At 40.4% G+C, this 18,011-nt stretch overlaps 1 protein-coding gene across 1 annotated transcript in view; it reads right to left on the bottom strand.

Annotated features, from left to right (window-relative positions):
- LOC138948493 (uncharacterized) overlaps window positions 1–18,011 on the bottom strand; it is a 51,052-nt gene that overhangs the window by 27,575 nt on the left and 5,466 nt on the right. Inside the window, exons 2-5 of the mRNA XM_070320048.1 lie at window positions 13,344–13,530; window positions 12,154–12,284; window positions 11,565–11,665; window positions 1,921–2,015 (exon numbers count right to left, since the gene is read on the bottom strand). Of these exons, the coding sequence (XP_070176149.1) occupies window positions 1,921–2,015; window positions 11,565–11,665; window positions 12,154–12,284; window positions 13,344–13,530 (514 nt within the window). The remainder of the gene's footprint in view (window positions 1–1,920; window positions 2,016–11,564; window positions 11,666–12,153; window positions 12,285–13,343; window positions 13,531–18,011) is intronic.

Raw genomic sequence — 18,011 nt, 5'->3', positions numbered from 1 at the left:
GTGTCATTACATGTGTGCCAAGTTTCAGAAACATTCTTTCATGGGCTCAAAAGACATAGCTTCACGATTTTGAAGAAATAAAAAGTAAAATCTTACTCCACTACGCTATTCTATTTTTAGACTATCAAGGTTAATTGCACAAAACGCAGCGATTGAAACCTTTTTCTTTTATATAAGATCTGCTGTTAGGTGTGTTGTTTTTGAAATTTGTCTTTGGTACGGTGTTCTGGTGTGCAAGCGCGTGCGTTTATGCATCTGTCTGTCTGTGACTACGTGTGTGTTTGTATACATGTGTGCATGATAAAATAAATAATCCGAAGACCTCCAAATAATTGTACTTTTTGAGTTTGTGTGACTGTTCCCGTAGCTTGATGTTCACGGTTTACGAATTAAGGGACAACCAAAAAGGCGTTCTCTCTGTGATATAACGGACGTTATGACCTCGAGACAATGCTCTTACAGACTTAAACACTTGGCGATGTCCATCCCCACAGCTCTATTTCGTAGCTTTCCAACTGTCTGATTCGTCACAGCAAATGTCAGATTGTGTCTCGCCGCTATCAAGACGACAATGAGAAAACCCCAGTGTTGCCTCCATCTGACGTAATTTTTTTTTAATTATATGACGTCATGTCTGCATTCTTCTGTCTTTTTGATTCTTTGTCTTCTTTACTTCTTTCTTATGACAGCACAGCTGTGTTCAAAACACGTGAACAGTTCTTTTCTGCTACTGCTACTGAGCAAGTTGTTCACATCATGCGTGAAGGCTATACGCATCCTATCGGAGAACGAGAAACAAAATTATAGAAAAAGTCCTTTAAAAAAGTTGCGCGAAAGACACCAGGGACAGTATTTTTCACCTCTTTTCAAACGATCATAACTTTTGAGCCCGTGAAAGAATGTTTCTGAAACTTGGCACACATGTAATGGCACCATTCTTTGCAAAGTATACAAAGTTGAGTGCATGTCACATTTGTTTCTTGGACGTTACAAACGTTTACAAATTTTTAACGGAAAACCGTTACAACGTCCATTCTCGGATTCTGTTTGCTATAAGTACTGGAACATATACTGACGAGGGTCTTTGTCATCGTTCTGTGAAATTTGGAGAGGCTGCTATTTGTAGTTTTAAATTTATTGCATATCAACTGCGTCTACCCAGCAAAAACACCATAAAAACCTTCGATTTTTTGCCGTTTTTCAGGATTGTGGTCGCTCTTCTTTACACGCTGGATCAGCCTGACTGCGCGGCGGATTTGAACGAAATGTGTATGACTTGTTAGGTAGGACACCAAATGAACTTTTTGGTGTAAAAATGTAAAATATCATTCAGTTTAAGTTACCGTTTTGACGGTTGAAAGTAAATCATGCTGTCAAAAAATGCCATTTTTGAGGGTAGGTGTGGTCACGAACCTCTGACTGTCGTCATACCCAAATATTGCTCAGATTCCAGAAACACATTTTTGAGCAGAAGAAAGACTGATCTTCAAAAACACGTATATTTCTGACGAAAAAACTGCTGTTTAACATCTGGGCTATACCACTGAAAAAATATCCTGAACTTTTTGGGCTCAGTGTATATGAATCTATCACCAAAAACCAACATTCGGCAAAACAAAAAAAAATAGTCTGTTTACGGTATCCAAACCGACCCTATTTTTTCGCGCGACCCTAGACTTTTTTTTGGCATTTGGGGGAGAAAAACAATTAAATATATAAAAAACATCTTTGTTTTTTGGGCAAAATAACTTAAAAATATGGTTTTTGGGAAAAAAATTCAAAAAAAAAATTAAATAAAAAATCCCGACCTACCGACCCTATTTTTTTCCCCTTTGTTACCGTAAACAAACTATTTACATTTTTTTTTTTTGCCTTACGAATTTTCTCAAAAGCAACATGCAGGGGAGGCCATGCACCCACCATTTTCTCCGAGTTGTGCAGGCCCAGCAACCTCTGTCGTCCCGTGTCCATGTCACACAGACGACCAATGGCAAAAGCTGCGTTCATCCCTCGACCTGCCCGCATCACATATCAAAACATTGTTGAAAATGAGCATGAACTTTTTGAGTTTATAACAATTCAGCACTTGTAAGATTGTGAAAGCTATAATGACAGAGTGAATGTGTTCACTTCTTAAATAACCAGGTCATTGCTACACAGACATGCAAGCAATAAAACAAACAAACAAACAAACAAAGCAGGCAGACAGACAAACAGCATTAAAATAATTATGTGTTTTACAGCAAGATCCACTTTGCGCAAGAAAGCAACCTGCCTGTTTTGTAATGAACTTTTGAGTAATGAGAGTTTTTCATAACCTTGTAATCCCTGCAGTGATCTAACTGATGAGGGATAAAAGCAATACATTTTGAAGACAATGAGTACTATTCATTAAGTCAAAAGATGACTTTGTTTATCACCAAGCATAAAAGAAAAAATATTGAGAATTGGGATTGGCAAGCATGAGAACCAAAAGACACAAAAGCAAAGTTTGGCATCATTTTGGAAACTAAGTACACACTGGGAATAATTGTTTACCTGTAATATCTATTTTCATTTAGTAACAGTTATCCACTCTATTCATACAATATATATAAAACTTCTAAAGTATTCCTATAAAGTTAAATCGAACACTATATGCCACCCATGCCACACACACACAAATAAATACACAGATAAATGATGAAGTTGCGCTTTGACAGCATTGGTAATGACGTATGCCTTATTGCTAACGATATTTTAGTCAAGCTGCTTGAAAAGATCTTTATTCTTGTGATTCACAACTATAAGTAGCATCATTTTTTTCAACATGCAATCATCACTCAGTGATGCTAGCTATTACTGAACAATAATGTCAACATACAACAAATAACATTTTAACAACATATTTGCTTTAAGTCTATCGCTCTTGTCATGTCACCACGGTGCTTGTAGAAAATGTCATATAAATTGTAACTGTAAAGCATTTTAAAATTATGTCCACCAAAAGGCAATTCCAATGGCTGAACTTAATTAGATCATATGTTTCAGAACTTAATATTTGTTAGAAGTTAAAGCATGCTCTCCGTCAAACCAATACAAACCACAAGCAATTAATGCAAGAAAAATATGCAGGAAAAAGGCTTGAATAACATTTCTTTCTTTCTTTATTTGGTGTTTAACGTCGTTTTCAACCACGAAGGTTATATCGCGACGGGGAAAGGGGGGAGATGGGATAGAGCCACTTGTCAACTGTTTCTTGTTCACAAAAGCACTAATCAAAAATTTGCTCCAGGGGCTTGCAACGTAGTACAATATATGACCATACTGGGAGAATGCAAGTTTCCAGTACAAAGGACTTAACATTTCTTACATACTGCTTGACTAAAATCTTTACAAAAATTGACTATATTCTATACAAGAAACACTTAACAAGGGTAAAAGGAGAAACAGAATCCGTTAGTCGCCTCTTATGACATGCTGGGGAGCATCGGGTAAATTCTTCCCCCTAACCCGCAGGGGGTAACCCACAGTTCAAGACCTCCACAAATTTGAGAAAATCAGTATGGACTCATAGAATGGAAGACTCATAGGGAGATTGACAGAGGTGATGAACATAAACCTGATAATCCAGCTCTTCAAACATGAGGATTACCGTACTTTTCGGACTATAAGGCGCTGCCGTGTATAGGGCGCACCCCCTACTTTAAAAAAAAAAATGAAAAAAGCCTAGAATAAGGCGATGCCATGGATAAGGCGATGGTGTCGTGCATAAGGCGATGGGATGAAAGAAAAAAATGAAGAAAAACATCGTACATAGAAAAAAACAACAACAACATCAATGATCAAGCTCTGGCCAGCGTGCACCTTTTCCGCGGAAAGACTTGCGTGACTTTTTACATCCCAACAGCTGACCTCTCTGTTTACGCCATTTGCGAACCATGGATTCATTCAGGCCTAGTTCGAACGCTGCCTTTCGGTTGCTCTCCAGTCGTATCGCAAGATCGATGGCTTTAATCTTGAAGGCAGCATCGTATGAAGCTCTCTTCGTTTTCGGCATCTTGACAGTGACAAAGTCGAAGTGCAAGTTGAAGCGGTACCCAGTTGAAGTGTCAAGAGACCGACTGTCGACTGTCGTGTTTCAACGCAACTAGTGTTCAGGTAATTTTTTCGGCGATCAACATTGCTTGAATTGTGTTCACTTAAATGGTTGTTAGTTGCTCATTGATTTCAAGTTCACAGTGCTCGTGAAACCTATTTTATCAGAGAATAAGGCGACGTCGTGTATAAGGCGACCCCACGATTTTAAGTAAAAAAATAAAAAAAAAGTATCGCCTTATAGTCCGAAAAGTACGGTAGTCTTAAATCTGAGGGTCTTAAAAAATGGGTTCCATTGTATTGTTTTAATTCATACAGTGCAAAACAGAACCAGTCTTCTTGCATACAGATGTAATTGCATGTGTCCACTGAAAGCTAAATATTGTGTTGTACGTAATGCCTTTTGTTCCATACAGACAAAACTGGGAAAGCCAACAACAAGCAAAGCAACATAATCAATACTTCAGCTAAACGTCAGATATTGATTGATTCAGTGCAAATAATGAGCCTAGCTTTCAACAGCTACCCACAAACAGGTTAAAGATACCTTCTTAAACATCCGCTGTGCTCAGCACCACAAGTCCAGACTTAAATATACACAGGGTAAGAGCATTCTTCCAGTTGGACACATACCTTCTTCTTCTTCTATGTTCATGGGCTTAGACTCCCATGTACACTCATGTTTTTAGCACGAGTGGATTGTTCCTTGTATGACCGTTTTTACCCCGCCATTCAGGCAGCATACGCCAATTTCGGGGGAGGCATGCTGGGTATTTGCGTGTTTCTATAACCCACCGAACTCTGACATGGATTGCAGGATCTTTTCCATGCGCACTTGGTCTTGTGCTTGCGTGTACACACAAAGGGGAATAAGTCACTAGCAGGTCTGCACATACGTTGACCTGGGAGATCGGAAAAATCTCCACTCTTAACCCACCAGGCGGCAGCAACCGGGATTCGAACTCACTACCTCCCGATTAGAAGGCTGACGTCTTACCACCACACCACTGTGCCCGTCTTACCACCACGCCACTGTGCCCGTCTTACCACCACGCCACTTTGCCCGTCAAAGGGCACATACCACAAATCAAGGGCCTGAGTGGCTGCTACCCGTGGAGGGTGCGATTTTGTATGAATTAATTTTCTGACACTTATGTGTCAAACTGCAACAAAAAAAACATCACCAAAGTCTCACTCTGTTCAAGAGGAAACCAGCTAGCTATTGAATTTTGATATGTTTCCAAGTGGAGGGATGGTCTCAATCCCAGGTAAAAGCCTGAACAGATCTGACACGGTGAGCCCCACTGTTGCATTCTGGGAAAGGACTGTGTTGGCACAGTTAATAATTGTCTACCTATACCCGTGTGACTTGGAATAATAGGCTGTGAAAGGTAAATATGCGCCGAAATGGCTGCAATTACTGGCCGTATAAAATTTCATCTCACACGGCATCACTGCTGAGCGCCTAGAACTGTACCCACGGAATATGCGCGATATAAGCCTCATTGATTGATTGATTGATTGTGTACCTTTTAGGTTAAATACAAGGCCTACTGCAAACTGTTAACGATAACTATCCTTTCCAGGGTTGTGTACAGCATGACAAGTCTGTCGAGACTCAATGTATCGATTGAACATGGGATTTCCCTTCTTTGAGCCATGTGACGTCAGAGGCAGACAAAACTTCATAATTATTTAGGCTGCCAGCCGAGACTACAAAATAGTGCATGTTTGTGTGTGTTCTATCATAAAAAGTAAAACTAAAAGGAATTCTAATCAGAATCGATCGATACATGAATGTTATTTGTATTTTTGACCAAAATATGACATTTTACACAGATCGAGACATTCATAGTGTTCACATCGACCGCTAGCGCAGTCTCGGAGGAACACTGACTGTCTCGATCTGTGTAAAAGGTCATATTTTGCTCAAAAATACAAATAACGTATAATAAAATGACATGGGATAAGAGCATTGTTCCACTTGGTCACATACATCACAATCAGCGGCCCGGCTCTACATGTTCCCAGCTGGTGGACACTTTTTGCTGATTTAATTTTGCAGATTGAAATTTAAGATAGGTAGATTGGAGGTGGGTGTGGGAATGGGGCCCACTGCACCATTGTCATATTTCACATCCTGTTTTTCAACATGTATATCAGAAAACTCACACATTAGCAGACACTATGATAAAGTCTCCTCTAGGCTGCAGTCTCCAATTCACATCAACTAGCCAGACATATATAGCCAGCCAGCCAGACTTACACACAAACAGTAAGATAAAGTCTCTTATACACAGTCTCCAAGTCATACCAACTAGCCAGACATCTATAGCCAGCCAGCCAGCCAGACTTACGCACACACAGTACAATAAAGTCTCCTCTACGCAGTCTCCAAGTCACACCAAGTCACACTAACTAGCCTGACATCTATAGCCACAAACAGTACGATAACATAGTCTCCTCTTATATATCAGTCTTCAAGTCACACAAACTTGCCAGACATCTGTAGCCACAAACAGTACAATAATATAGTCTCCTCTTATATCATTCTTAGTCACACAAACTTGCCAGACATCTATAACCAGCCACCCTTATGCACACACAATACACTAAAGTCTCCTCTACACAGTCTCCAAGTCACACCAGCATCTAGCTAGCCAGCCAGCCAGCCAGCCAGACTTACGCACAAAGAGAGGTAGGGCCAGTCCCAGAGAGGAGGGGCAAAGGTTAGGATGCAGAACGGCTGCCGACACTAAGCATACAACACAGGGGTTAGTAGTGACAGTTCACGCAGATCAACAGCTTTGTTGCCAACTGACAGATAGTCAGAGATTACACTGTGGCACCTGCTACTAATATATCATGGCACAAATTCAAAATTCAGCCATTAATAATATCACAAGTTGATTGTTACTCTTTCTTGATTCAGACCTTCACATTTTTGCAACTAACTGCTTGCTGGAATGGTTCTCAAATTGCGAGGGTGATTGTTTACTTTACACATTTTCGTTCTAAAACTTATTAAGAATACACTTCAGTGTCCTCTCATAACAGGTACCACTGTATGTGTGCATTACATATAAAAGTGGCTATCTGCACCACTACAAAAGAAAGAAACCATTTGCCAGACACCGGAGAAAGGAAAATCAATGAAATACTGTTGAACCTGCCCTCTGAGAACGATCGACCACTTGTCCAAAACGACCACCCCAAAAGGGTCTCCGACAGGCTTTTTCTCTCTATAATTCACCTTTCCACAATGGCCAACTGTGTATAAAGACCACTTTTGGTCGGTCCCTTGTGTGGTCGTTACAGACAGGTTCTACTGTACAACATTTATAAGGAAAAGCAAGATGGAATAAAAGGTCTGGCATGCACAGGACAACAAATATGGAACAAGAAAACGGCATTGAACATGTACACACACATGCAAAATGTAATACTCAAACCTACATGCATTCTGCATGCACAGGACAACAAATATGGAACAAGAAAACGGCATTGAACATGTACACATGCAAAATGTAATACTCAAACCTACATACATTCTGCATGCTATTTCTTAAGAAAGTATTTTAGTCTCAGCTTTAACCCCTTGACTGCCTTATGACGGGTATACCCGTCCACACTGTTCCGTTTGGTGGAGGGCTTTGCTATCTCAGCTGAACTTTTCTTGGAGCTTGCGCCTAATTTTATCAGCGGGCCCTGCGCGCGCGGTGCCGGTGACCTCTCTTCTCTTTGGCGCGGAAATGCTGGCGCAGCACAAAGACTTTGGCATCCAGTCTGCAACTGTACAGCTGTGTGTGTGTCAGTGTGAAAAAATACGTATTTCTTGGCGTGAAATGAATGGTTTTCGTGACTTGATGGTTGGATTACCTTCATCTTGTGTATCTGGTTACTCTGATATACAGGCTTTGTGTCAGTGCAAACCAGAGGTTTACGCAAGACTCGCTTTTTCTGCAATTGTGGTAATACTGATATAACTCAGTGCTGACACGTGCTCTTTGTTCCACTTACAATATTCAGAATATGCACGTTGTGTACCATGTTCTGACCACGCTCAACAATCATAGCAGCAATTGACTGTGTTTCCTGTGTTGCCGTCAGTAAGTACTTATTCTAAACTGTGTTATAGAGTGAGAATAAGTTTTGCGCAAGGTGTTTGTGTGATTTCTGGAGCAATTTAATTTGCCCCGTAAATACCCACGCGGTGCACGCACGGTTCATCGGAACAGGCACTCGTTGCAAGACACTTGTTTTATGGACTATGTGTGACAATCGCTCGACGAGTTTTGTTTCCTGTGGTATATATACAAGTTTGTGAGAACAATACGAGTGAAAAACTGTGTTGAAAAACTTTCAAATCGACTTGTGTGCTGCTATTGGATTACTGATGTAGGAGGAGACATCAGGTAGGCTTTTTGTTTTCTTCACATGCAGCTAACAATTTGCATGAACATGTATTGAAAGACCGTTTTTTCTTTCTTTTATATTACAGGCATTAATTGCACTATTTTGAATTATATAAACGCAAAACAAATTTCACATGCGCACCATACGCATGCCTATAATATGTTTTTAAATACGACATTAATTAGTGTTCTTTTTTTTGTGGCACATTTAGGATGTTTTGTTTACTGTGTTGTCTTCTGCCGTCTTACATACTGTGCCGTTCCTGTTTCTTTAAATGCAACATGCACATGTTTTTCAGAGTGTAAAGAGTGGCATATATACTTGAGGAGCAAACACTTTTTCTAATTCTCTCATTTACCCTTTCTTCTGTCTTGAAAATTGTGGCATGTTTTGTTTCATACTATTGACATACATGTATTATCCGCCTATGTGTTGTCGGGGTATAATATCATGTGGCACTTCGCGCGGATTTGGGTGAGCGCGCGCGAGCTACGTTTTTTCTCCTCCTGTGGTATATTATATATACAAGTTTGTGAGACTTGTATAGGAGGGCCGTGAGGTAAGCTTTTTTGTTTTATTCACATGCAGCTAACACTGTAACATGAACAGTTTTCTTTCTTATATGTTACTGACATTATCTACACTATTTTGAATTATATACTTATATAAACGCAAAACAAATTTTACATGCGCACCATCAATGACTTCTACTAGTAGTCCTTGGCATAATATGTATGTAAATATACGACTGTATATACTCTACTGTTTGTATATATTTCGTAAAGTGTTGTATATATGTATTATGTACTTGGGGATTACCTTTGTCTTTATCTTTCATTATTTTGTGTTCTTTTATTGTGGCACATTTAGGATGTTTTGTTTACTGCGTTGTTTCAAGGTGTTTCATTAAATGCAGCATGCACATTTTTTTTCAGAGTGCAAAGAGTCGCATAATTATATACTTGGGGGGGGGACACACTTTTTCTAATTCTCTCATGTATCCTTTCTTCTGTCTTGTGAATTGTGGCATGCATTGCAATAAATACAACTAAACACACTAAAAACATCAGTTCCGAAAGGCAAGGGCCACCCAAATTATCACACACTCAGAACGACTGCTATCTCTCTGCTCGCGGCATCCTTATCAACACAGCATAACAGAGAGCTAGAGGGCCACGCACGCTAGCTGCAGACAAAGAAGAGTGCAGGTCTGGCCCTATTTCAGGCGCCACTGTGGGCGGAAGGGGTTGGAGGGAAATGGGGAAGGAAAGGGTAAATAGACGGGAGGAGAGTGGTACTGCCGGTTATTTTTAGCCTGGAGCAGAGAGTACCTCAAACGGAACACAGTGCGTCATGCGCTTGTGCAGCCGCAGCGCCTTAGGACGGGTAAACCTGTCTTCTCCGTTCAGGAATTTTCCAGAAATGCTACGTCACTGCTGACACACAAATAGCAGCCAATGGCTTGGTAGGATACCTCATTCTCATGAATAAACATAAATGGTGACGCGGTTTTGCGTCTGAAGGCTATTTTCGGCCTTGGCGGGCAGGAAAGGGGAGAGAAAGCTCGACTCGTCAAAATGGCTAACGGTGACAGTCGACCGGGCCCTAGTAGGGAAAAACAAAGACGGACTGACGCTACAGGCGGTGCAAATGATTATGGATACTGACAGGGGAAGGGTAAGATCTTCTTTCGGACGATTTGTTGGAAACAGGTAGATGACAGTGATTATGATCCTTTCTTGGAGCAAGCAAAACAGCATATCTGTGTTTGATCCACAGGCACCGGAAGATGCGCCGGACTGATTTTTCAAAAGTTCATATTTAAACATCATTATAAGCCAAACTAATTATTATTTCCATGTTTAGACACTAAAAACAGATTCTTGGTTCAATTTCCTTTAAAAATAACATAGGTTTTACTAACCTACCTACTGCCAGTTTGGAGCTAGAATTTTTTGTGAATTATTACATCCCGAACTCCAAAATTCCCTGGCAATCAGGAATGCACATAAGTAAGTTTTGATTGGCAGCGAAAGGGTTAAACACTCTTCAAATCACACAATGAAAAACTATGACGTACATGCAAACATTTTAAGCTTAGGAGTAAACAAAAACGATATGTGGTGTCAAAAAAAAAATCAAAACTTCAATCTAAAATGTCTGAAAACAAAACCTAAGTGATGGCTATATATTTTGACAATGTGCACTTTCATGCAGCAAAAAAAGATACTCACAGACACAATCTAACAAACACAGCACAGAAGCAGAACAACATACAATTTAGTTACTTGTTAGGCCAAATTTGCCACCACAAACACTGAACTAACATCTCTTAGGACCCAACTACTACATGTATACTGGTAACAATAGCCTTCTCCTGGTCAAGTAGCATAACTAAACTCAAAAAAGAGAGATAGAAATTACAAAACTACAGTACTTCATTACAAAAACAAAACGCTTTCAATAGAAACAAAACCAAGTTTTGCAAAATTAAAACGCACTGCCTATCAGATTGAAAATCAGCAAAAGGAAAAAATGAAAAGGGCTGACATTATCTCTACTCCTTCTCCTAATTTCATTTTGACTAATCGCATTGAAAAACAATAACAAGGTTACTGTCAGTCAATTATGTGTTATACTAGCTTCAAGAATGATCAGGAACAAAACACATTTACTTGAAGATAGAAGCTAACAGCGAGACAGCAATACTCCTGATTTAGCCCCGAGCGAGTTCACCATGATCAAGTCTGATTGTTGATTTGTTTACATATTCACAATAGAAATCTTGTAAATTTCATCAAGAGTGGTTTTGTGGAAAAGTGTATACCCCATACTTCAGTCGTTATCTATTTTAATTGCCATTTCTGACCTAAGCGTACTCGTTGAATTTACTGAAAGGTTCAATTTAAGAAAAAGTGTATCACTTTAACTTAAGACTCCATCCTTTAAGTGTGTGACATATCACTTCCATGGGGTTAATTCAGGAGTATGCCATCAAACAGCAAAGACAATAACGATGAGAAGAATGGTGAACCCTCTATTCCCCTACTTGAGGAGCAAAATGGACTCACCCGCTTCATCCACCCCTAGTGCCTGCACCAGCCTGGACAGAATGGACTGAGCCATTGGGTGAGCCAGGATGGCGTTGCAACCGTCCTCTGAGATACACAGCCTGCAAGGCATCAATGGCATGTATACTCTAAGTGATGAGTGTTACATATTGATTAATTTCATTCACTCATCTTCCAACTGAAATTCAAAACAAAACGCAAATGACATTAAAACTTTTAGACAAACAATTTATTGGCCAATCACCAGTGAGGGGTGTGTCTGAAACACCGGGGCTGGGGAGCACGAAGCGAAAGTGGGTGCCAACCAATCGGGAGAGAACAAACCGCGGGTTCTGATTGGTTGTATTCACATCACATCTCAGTTTCAACCAATCCAACACTGCGGGTTGCTCCCGTTTGGGTGGTAACTTTCTATTGCATCTCAGACCTGGGCAAGGAGCATGTGTAGATTATTTGTCACCCTAAAAGCAAGGGTATTCACTCTTTCCTTACCAATACAAACCCGACAGATATTTTATGTATTTTCTAACATCGTCTATTTCCCCAATGACGATAAGACAAACCAAATACAAAAAATACAAAAATGTACCTGGCCAAAACGAGCGCAGCATTGCTGGCAGTCCAGAGGTTTTCATTGCTGAGCAGAGCAGTGATGTGCTGTATGGTGTCGTTCATGCACGGCTCTGTCAGCATCCACGCTCGCCCTTCCTGACTCTCTGCCTGAAAGAGACTCCGGTATGTTATTGTTATTGTCAACTTGATCATGCTTAAAGAGATTATAATTGTTCTGTGACTGTTTTGTCTGATCGTTGTACAAAATTTAATTAAACTTTCAATATATACTTACTTTTGCAAAGTGAAGGCACTCACTGTCCCACTGCACGGTAGCTTTATTTGGAATGCATAATCTTATAAGGCATAGAAAATGATTTAAAGAAAAATTTTAAAAACAAATAGGGGGGGTCCCCCAGAATTTTTTTGAAATCTAGATCAAAATCTGTGCAATCTGGCGCATTCTTGGAGACTATGTTTCATGAATTTTACACAGCAAAAAACCTGACCAAATTTAATACGTTTTGTATTGCCAGTAACCAACGATCATTTGAACTGATTTAACATTATTTGAATACACTTACTCATGTCTTTTTGTTCCTCAATTTATTTTTTCTCAATTTTTTTTTCTTGGAATAGGAATTTTTTCCTCTCTGAAATGTGTAGCTTTTCTCGGAAATCCTCAGATCCGGGGAGAATTCCCATGCCTGCTTATGGAATATTTTTGGAAGCAATCTGAGAGCTTTAGATATTATTTCCTTTAAAGCAACACAATATGTTAACATAAGTTACACATCCTGATGGTGAGAGACGTAATCCCTTGTCTTGCAGGAAACAGCATACACTAACCTTATGCCCTGAGAATGCTGACTGGTGTACGATGCATCTCCCAAATTATTTAAATGATTTCACACGGAAACTATCGAAGTGTTAGACCAGGCAAGGGCAAGGTCAAGTACTTATAGTACATGTACACACACACACACACACACACACACACACACACATACACACACACACACACAGTCATGACTCCATGCACACACATGAACACATATAGATACACACATCTCCCACATGAACACATACGCACCTCTCCCACATGAACACATATACGCACCTCTCCCACATGAACACATGCACACAAACACCTACCACACCACACAGGTAAACTCCACACTTTACACCAGAGCCCCAAACCCCCTCCCCCTCCACACAAACACTGACCAGGGTTCCCATGGTGCCCGCAGCGTTCATGACGCTCTCGGCATCGTTGAAGGTCAACATGTTGGTCAGGTCGCCAAGGATACGCCGACTCTCGGAGTGGCGACCCTTGGCCAGCACCATAATGCGGCCACATCCCAGGTCAGACTCCGCTAGCGTCCCGATGATGTAGGCTGAATTACCCGCCACTCTGTGAACAGTACAACCATAGTGTCACTGATGATATACAAAATATCTCTCCTGCAAATATGGCAACCATAGTATCACTGACATCGTATTGATAAATTTATGGGTTCTTCTTTGCTGCTGGTCACAAAAGGGGGGAATCGGAGGTAAAAAAATGAAGTAGCTTTAACCTCATCCAAATTTGGTTATTTATGTTACACATACATCTTATTTTAACACAAAGGTCAAAGTTGAGTTGAGTTGAGTTGAGTTGAAAAGCTGTTTCGACATCAACCGCAAGGCAGGGATCGAGGCTTCGAACATGACCAGTGCTTAACAGGGAAATTATTTTAACTTTCTGAGCTTGTTTTTGACCCAAACATAACATATCTATATATATGTTTTTGGAATGAGAAAATGATAACGAACAAGATGAAATCATTTTTGGATCAATTTCTAACATTTTAATTTTAATTAGAATATTCAGAACGTTTAATGACCAAACTCATTATTTAATTGATACTTGTAAGCTAAAAATGCAATCCCATAGTCTGTGCATCGTCAAAGATTGTTTGACCAACATGTCAGTCAATTTTGGTTCATCAAAAAATTAGGGTGTGACAGTGCCGCCTCAATTTTCAGAAAAAGCCAGATATGACATCAAAGACATTTATCGAAAAAAATTTAAACAAAGATCTGGGGATATTATTTCCATAACCTCTCATGTAAGGTTTCATTGAGGACGCGGTCAAGTAGTGAACATTTTTCTGAATCACTCTAAACATACACATATAACTTTCCCATAACGCATGTTTCGCACGTGATGCGGAATTTTCATTGTGGTTTAGATGCAATTTAGGTTTGAATATGGCTGCTTTGGTGTTCAGATCTCAATATGTACAGTAATGAGCTCTTTAAGGCAGTAGTCCTTTCCCCCGTCTGACACTGACAGAGTGGATTTGTGTGAGAACAAATTAAATAAACGCATGTTTCAGGATGTGACACCGCATGAAACATGCGTAAAGGTCAGTTCCGGTCAGTTTTGTTTTTTACCATTGCTAGTCTCAGCTGATTTTAAAATGTTGTCTTGTGCTGTTGAATATCTGAACCCTTTAAATCAAATACAGTGGAACCCCCCTTTTAAGACCCCCGATTTAAGACTCCTCCCTTTTAACACTTTCTACCCCACCTATGTTGACCAATTTTTTTTTTTAGCCGAGACCAGCTGTGCTGCAGCAGGTCACTCAGAATTGCAGTGATTGTGTAGTAACTGTGTATCAACACGCTGGAATGCAGGCGTTAAATGGATGTTACAGGAAGCGACTGAACCTAACAGTCCGAGCGGATATATATCCGTACCTGGTCAGACAGAGCCATATGAGTGGGTACGGATATATCCGTTCCTGAGAGATAATGAGTTAAGACACTTTGTTTCTGACTTTTTGTTCATAACTTCTGTAAATTTACTCCCGTTTAAAGACTCCCTCCTTTTTAAGACCTGATTTTCTCAGATTTTTGGAGGTTTTAAAAGGGGGTTCCACTGTAGTTTTAGTTTAAGATAAACTTCTGCTATAAAGTAGCTTCCTGTACAATGAGCAAGGGTATGACCATTCCCGTTTTCTGTTGAATTCTGTCTACTCTAACGTGACCATACATATATACATGCATGGTAATGGTAATTTTGTTATTAACCTCTTCAACCTGCCAATCATCCAAACACTGTGGACAGATTTCACCACAAAAGCTGCTGTCAGATTTCAACCCAATAAAAATGAATCTACTCTACACCTTAACATTTATATTCAGAGAACCCCTTTTCAAACCACTCTGTGCCCTCTTGCTCTTTCCAGCAAAAGTTGACTCTCTCCGATTTCCACAACTTATTGAGACAGGAACAAAGGTGATTGCTGCTGCTGTTTCCATTCATGTGGAAATGACAGCTAATGTTAGCAGCAGCAGACAATCCGTTCTCTCAGCTTATTGACACTCTGCCAACCCCACACACACAACTTACTCCCCCTTTACTGCAGCCATAAACACCTAACACAAAGGGAAGCAATCAATCACAGAAACCCAGGGGAGGTAATAACTGCTGCAACAGTAGTAGGAATGGGACAGAAAGAAAGATATTAAACAAGTCCATGACTGGCAATAGACTCCAATGTATTAATTCTGGCTCACCAAATCTTCTGTCAACATACCAGTGACCTGTAGCCTGGCATATGTTTTTACTATGCATCCATGCACAGCTGAGGTACAGTGGAACGCCCCTTCAAAGACCCCCCAATTTAAGACTCCCTCCTTTTTAAGACCTGATTTTCTCAGATTTTTTGAGGTCTCAAAAGGGGGGTTCCACTGTATTGGTATAGTCAGGATTAACCTCCTAACTATATACACTGTACATTAATGTTTTCCACACCAAAAGTAAATTTTAAGGGGCTTATTGTCCGTCAGGTCTTAATTGCCTATATTGGACATGAATTGGTTTATACGATTCGAGTTTTACGCCCTCACGGCTTTTTGATGTTTGCGTGTTTAGGTGGTATCAGCCATCTGCACTTATGGTAGAATGACCAAGATCTTTAACGTGCCATTGTGGTGACACGGGGGTGGGAGATGGATACCGTCTCTGGGTCTGCACATAAAGTTGACCCGTGTCCGTCCCGGCCCGGATTCGAACCGGCGACCTCTCGATCACAAGTCCAGTGCTCTACCATCTGAGCTACCCGGGCCCTCCACACCAGTATTCTTTAAACTTATGAATTTTGACTCTCACAGACAGAAGCTAGCTGTTCTTCTTGTCGCAGCAACCAGTCGCAACACGGTTAACACTTTCTACCCCACCTATGTTGACCACGTTTTTTTTTAGCCCAGGCCAGCTGTGCCTGCAGCAGGTCACTCAGAATTGTACTAACTGTGTAGTAACTGTGTAACAACACGCTGGAATGCAGGCGTTAGATGGACGTTACAGGAAGCGACTGAACCTAACAGTCTGAGCTGATATATCCGTACCTGGTCAGATAGAGCCACATGAGTGGGTACGGATATATCCGTACCTGGGAGACAATGAGTTAACACACCATAATTATAACAGACTTGTACGAAAAAAATCTGTTAAACGAAATACAATGTTGTGTTAGCTGATATAGGTATGATGACTAGTTAACAATTTCTTTTTTGGTATTTTAAATTAATTTGCTGGTAAGATAACAGAACTTTCCAGGAAATGCAATCTCTGCTTTAGTTTATAATAATTTAAAGAAATAGTTCGAGCCTCAATAATTTTGCATTTTGCCTTCAGTACATCCTACCGATTTCTGAAAGATGAAGTGTCATTTTTAAACATGTGCGTGCATGTGAGTGTGTGCATGTGTGTTATAGATGTGTGACAGCATATGTGTTTGTGTGTTTCATATTCAGGCAACATGTTTCAACAAAGAGGCAATAAAGAACTTGATTAAGAGGTGAACGGGATTACAGGCCATTAACACAGCTCATTGAAAAATAATCTAAAGCATTAGCCTTAAAAACAGTCTAATATTATTCAAGTTGTTTACAAGTTCACATCATTTTTAGTACAGAAATGTAGTCAGGAGCATATGGGCGCCAGCTAATCCAGGCAATACCCCTAGTTGAGCAGCACAATTTAGGTGTAACATAGTAAAGGTTTTTCAGCGGCTCAGTTATTTATGACATTAAGCCACTAGCCGTGCCGGCCCAGTACTGTGACCAGCGATATGCTTCACTGGCTGCCTTATAAAATGCTAGCTTGATCAGGCATGACGACTGGTCAGTTTGAATGGGCAAACGATCTTATCTCTGATCCTGCCAAATTATGTCTAAGTCTTGTTGCCACCTCCACTCTGTAACTATACAGTACTCCTTTTGACTGTATACTGAACTTTTCTCATTTTATCAGTGTGGCATGTTGGTCTCTTAAAGATACCATTCTTTCCGCGTACACGATCACGTTCACTGCCAAGGATCTAACCAGGCTTTAACAACGGTCATTTAAAAGAGCATCCTTCAACTAAAACACAAAATCCAGAGACTGGCTAGCTGATTCATATGCAGAGAGTTTATAAGTTTTGTTTAATTTCTTTTTTCTTCTGCTTCTTCCAAGTTCGTGGGCTCTGACTACCACTTACAGTTAATATACACAAGTTTGTAAGCATGGGTGGGCTTCCATGTGAAGAATCTTTATCATGCCTACATGTACATGTACTTGGTCTGGTGTGTACATACGAATTAGGCACGGAAGGACCTTCCGCACAGAAGTTGACCTGGGGGATCCACCGGCCCTTAACTCACCTGGCAAGGGCGGATCAATTCACTTTGGAGGGGGGGGGGTTACAAAATGACTGCGAAGATACAAGTTGACGGCGCCAAAGCCTCTAGGGGGGTCCGGGGGCATGCCCCCCCGGAATTTTTTTTTATCCAAAGAAGCAAAATAGAGCTATCTGGTGCATCCTGAGCCAATAAATTACCTCTTTTTTTGGGGGGTGG

Source organism: Littorina saxatilis, linkage group LG15 (genome assembly GCF_037325665.1).
Source record: "Littorina saxatilis isolate snail1 linkage group LG15, US_GU_Lsax_2.0, whole genome shotgun sequence".
Lineage (NCBI taxonomy): Eukaryota > Metazoa > Mollusca > Gastropoda > Littorinimorpha > Littorinidae > Littorina > Littorina saxatilis.
The sequence above is the reverse complement of the archived record's forward strand: the minus strand, read 5'-3'. Positions and strand labels throughout refer to the sequence as shown.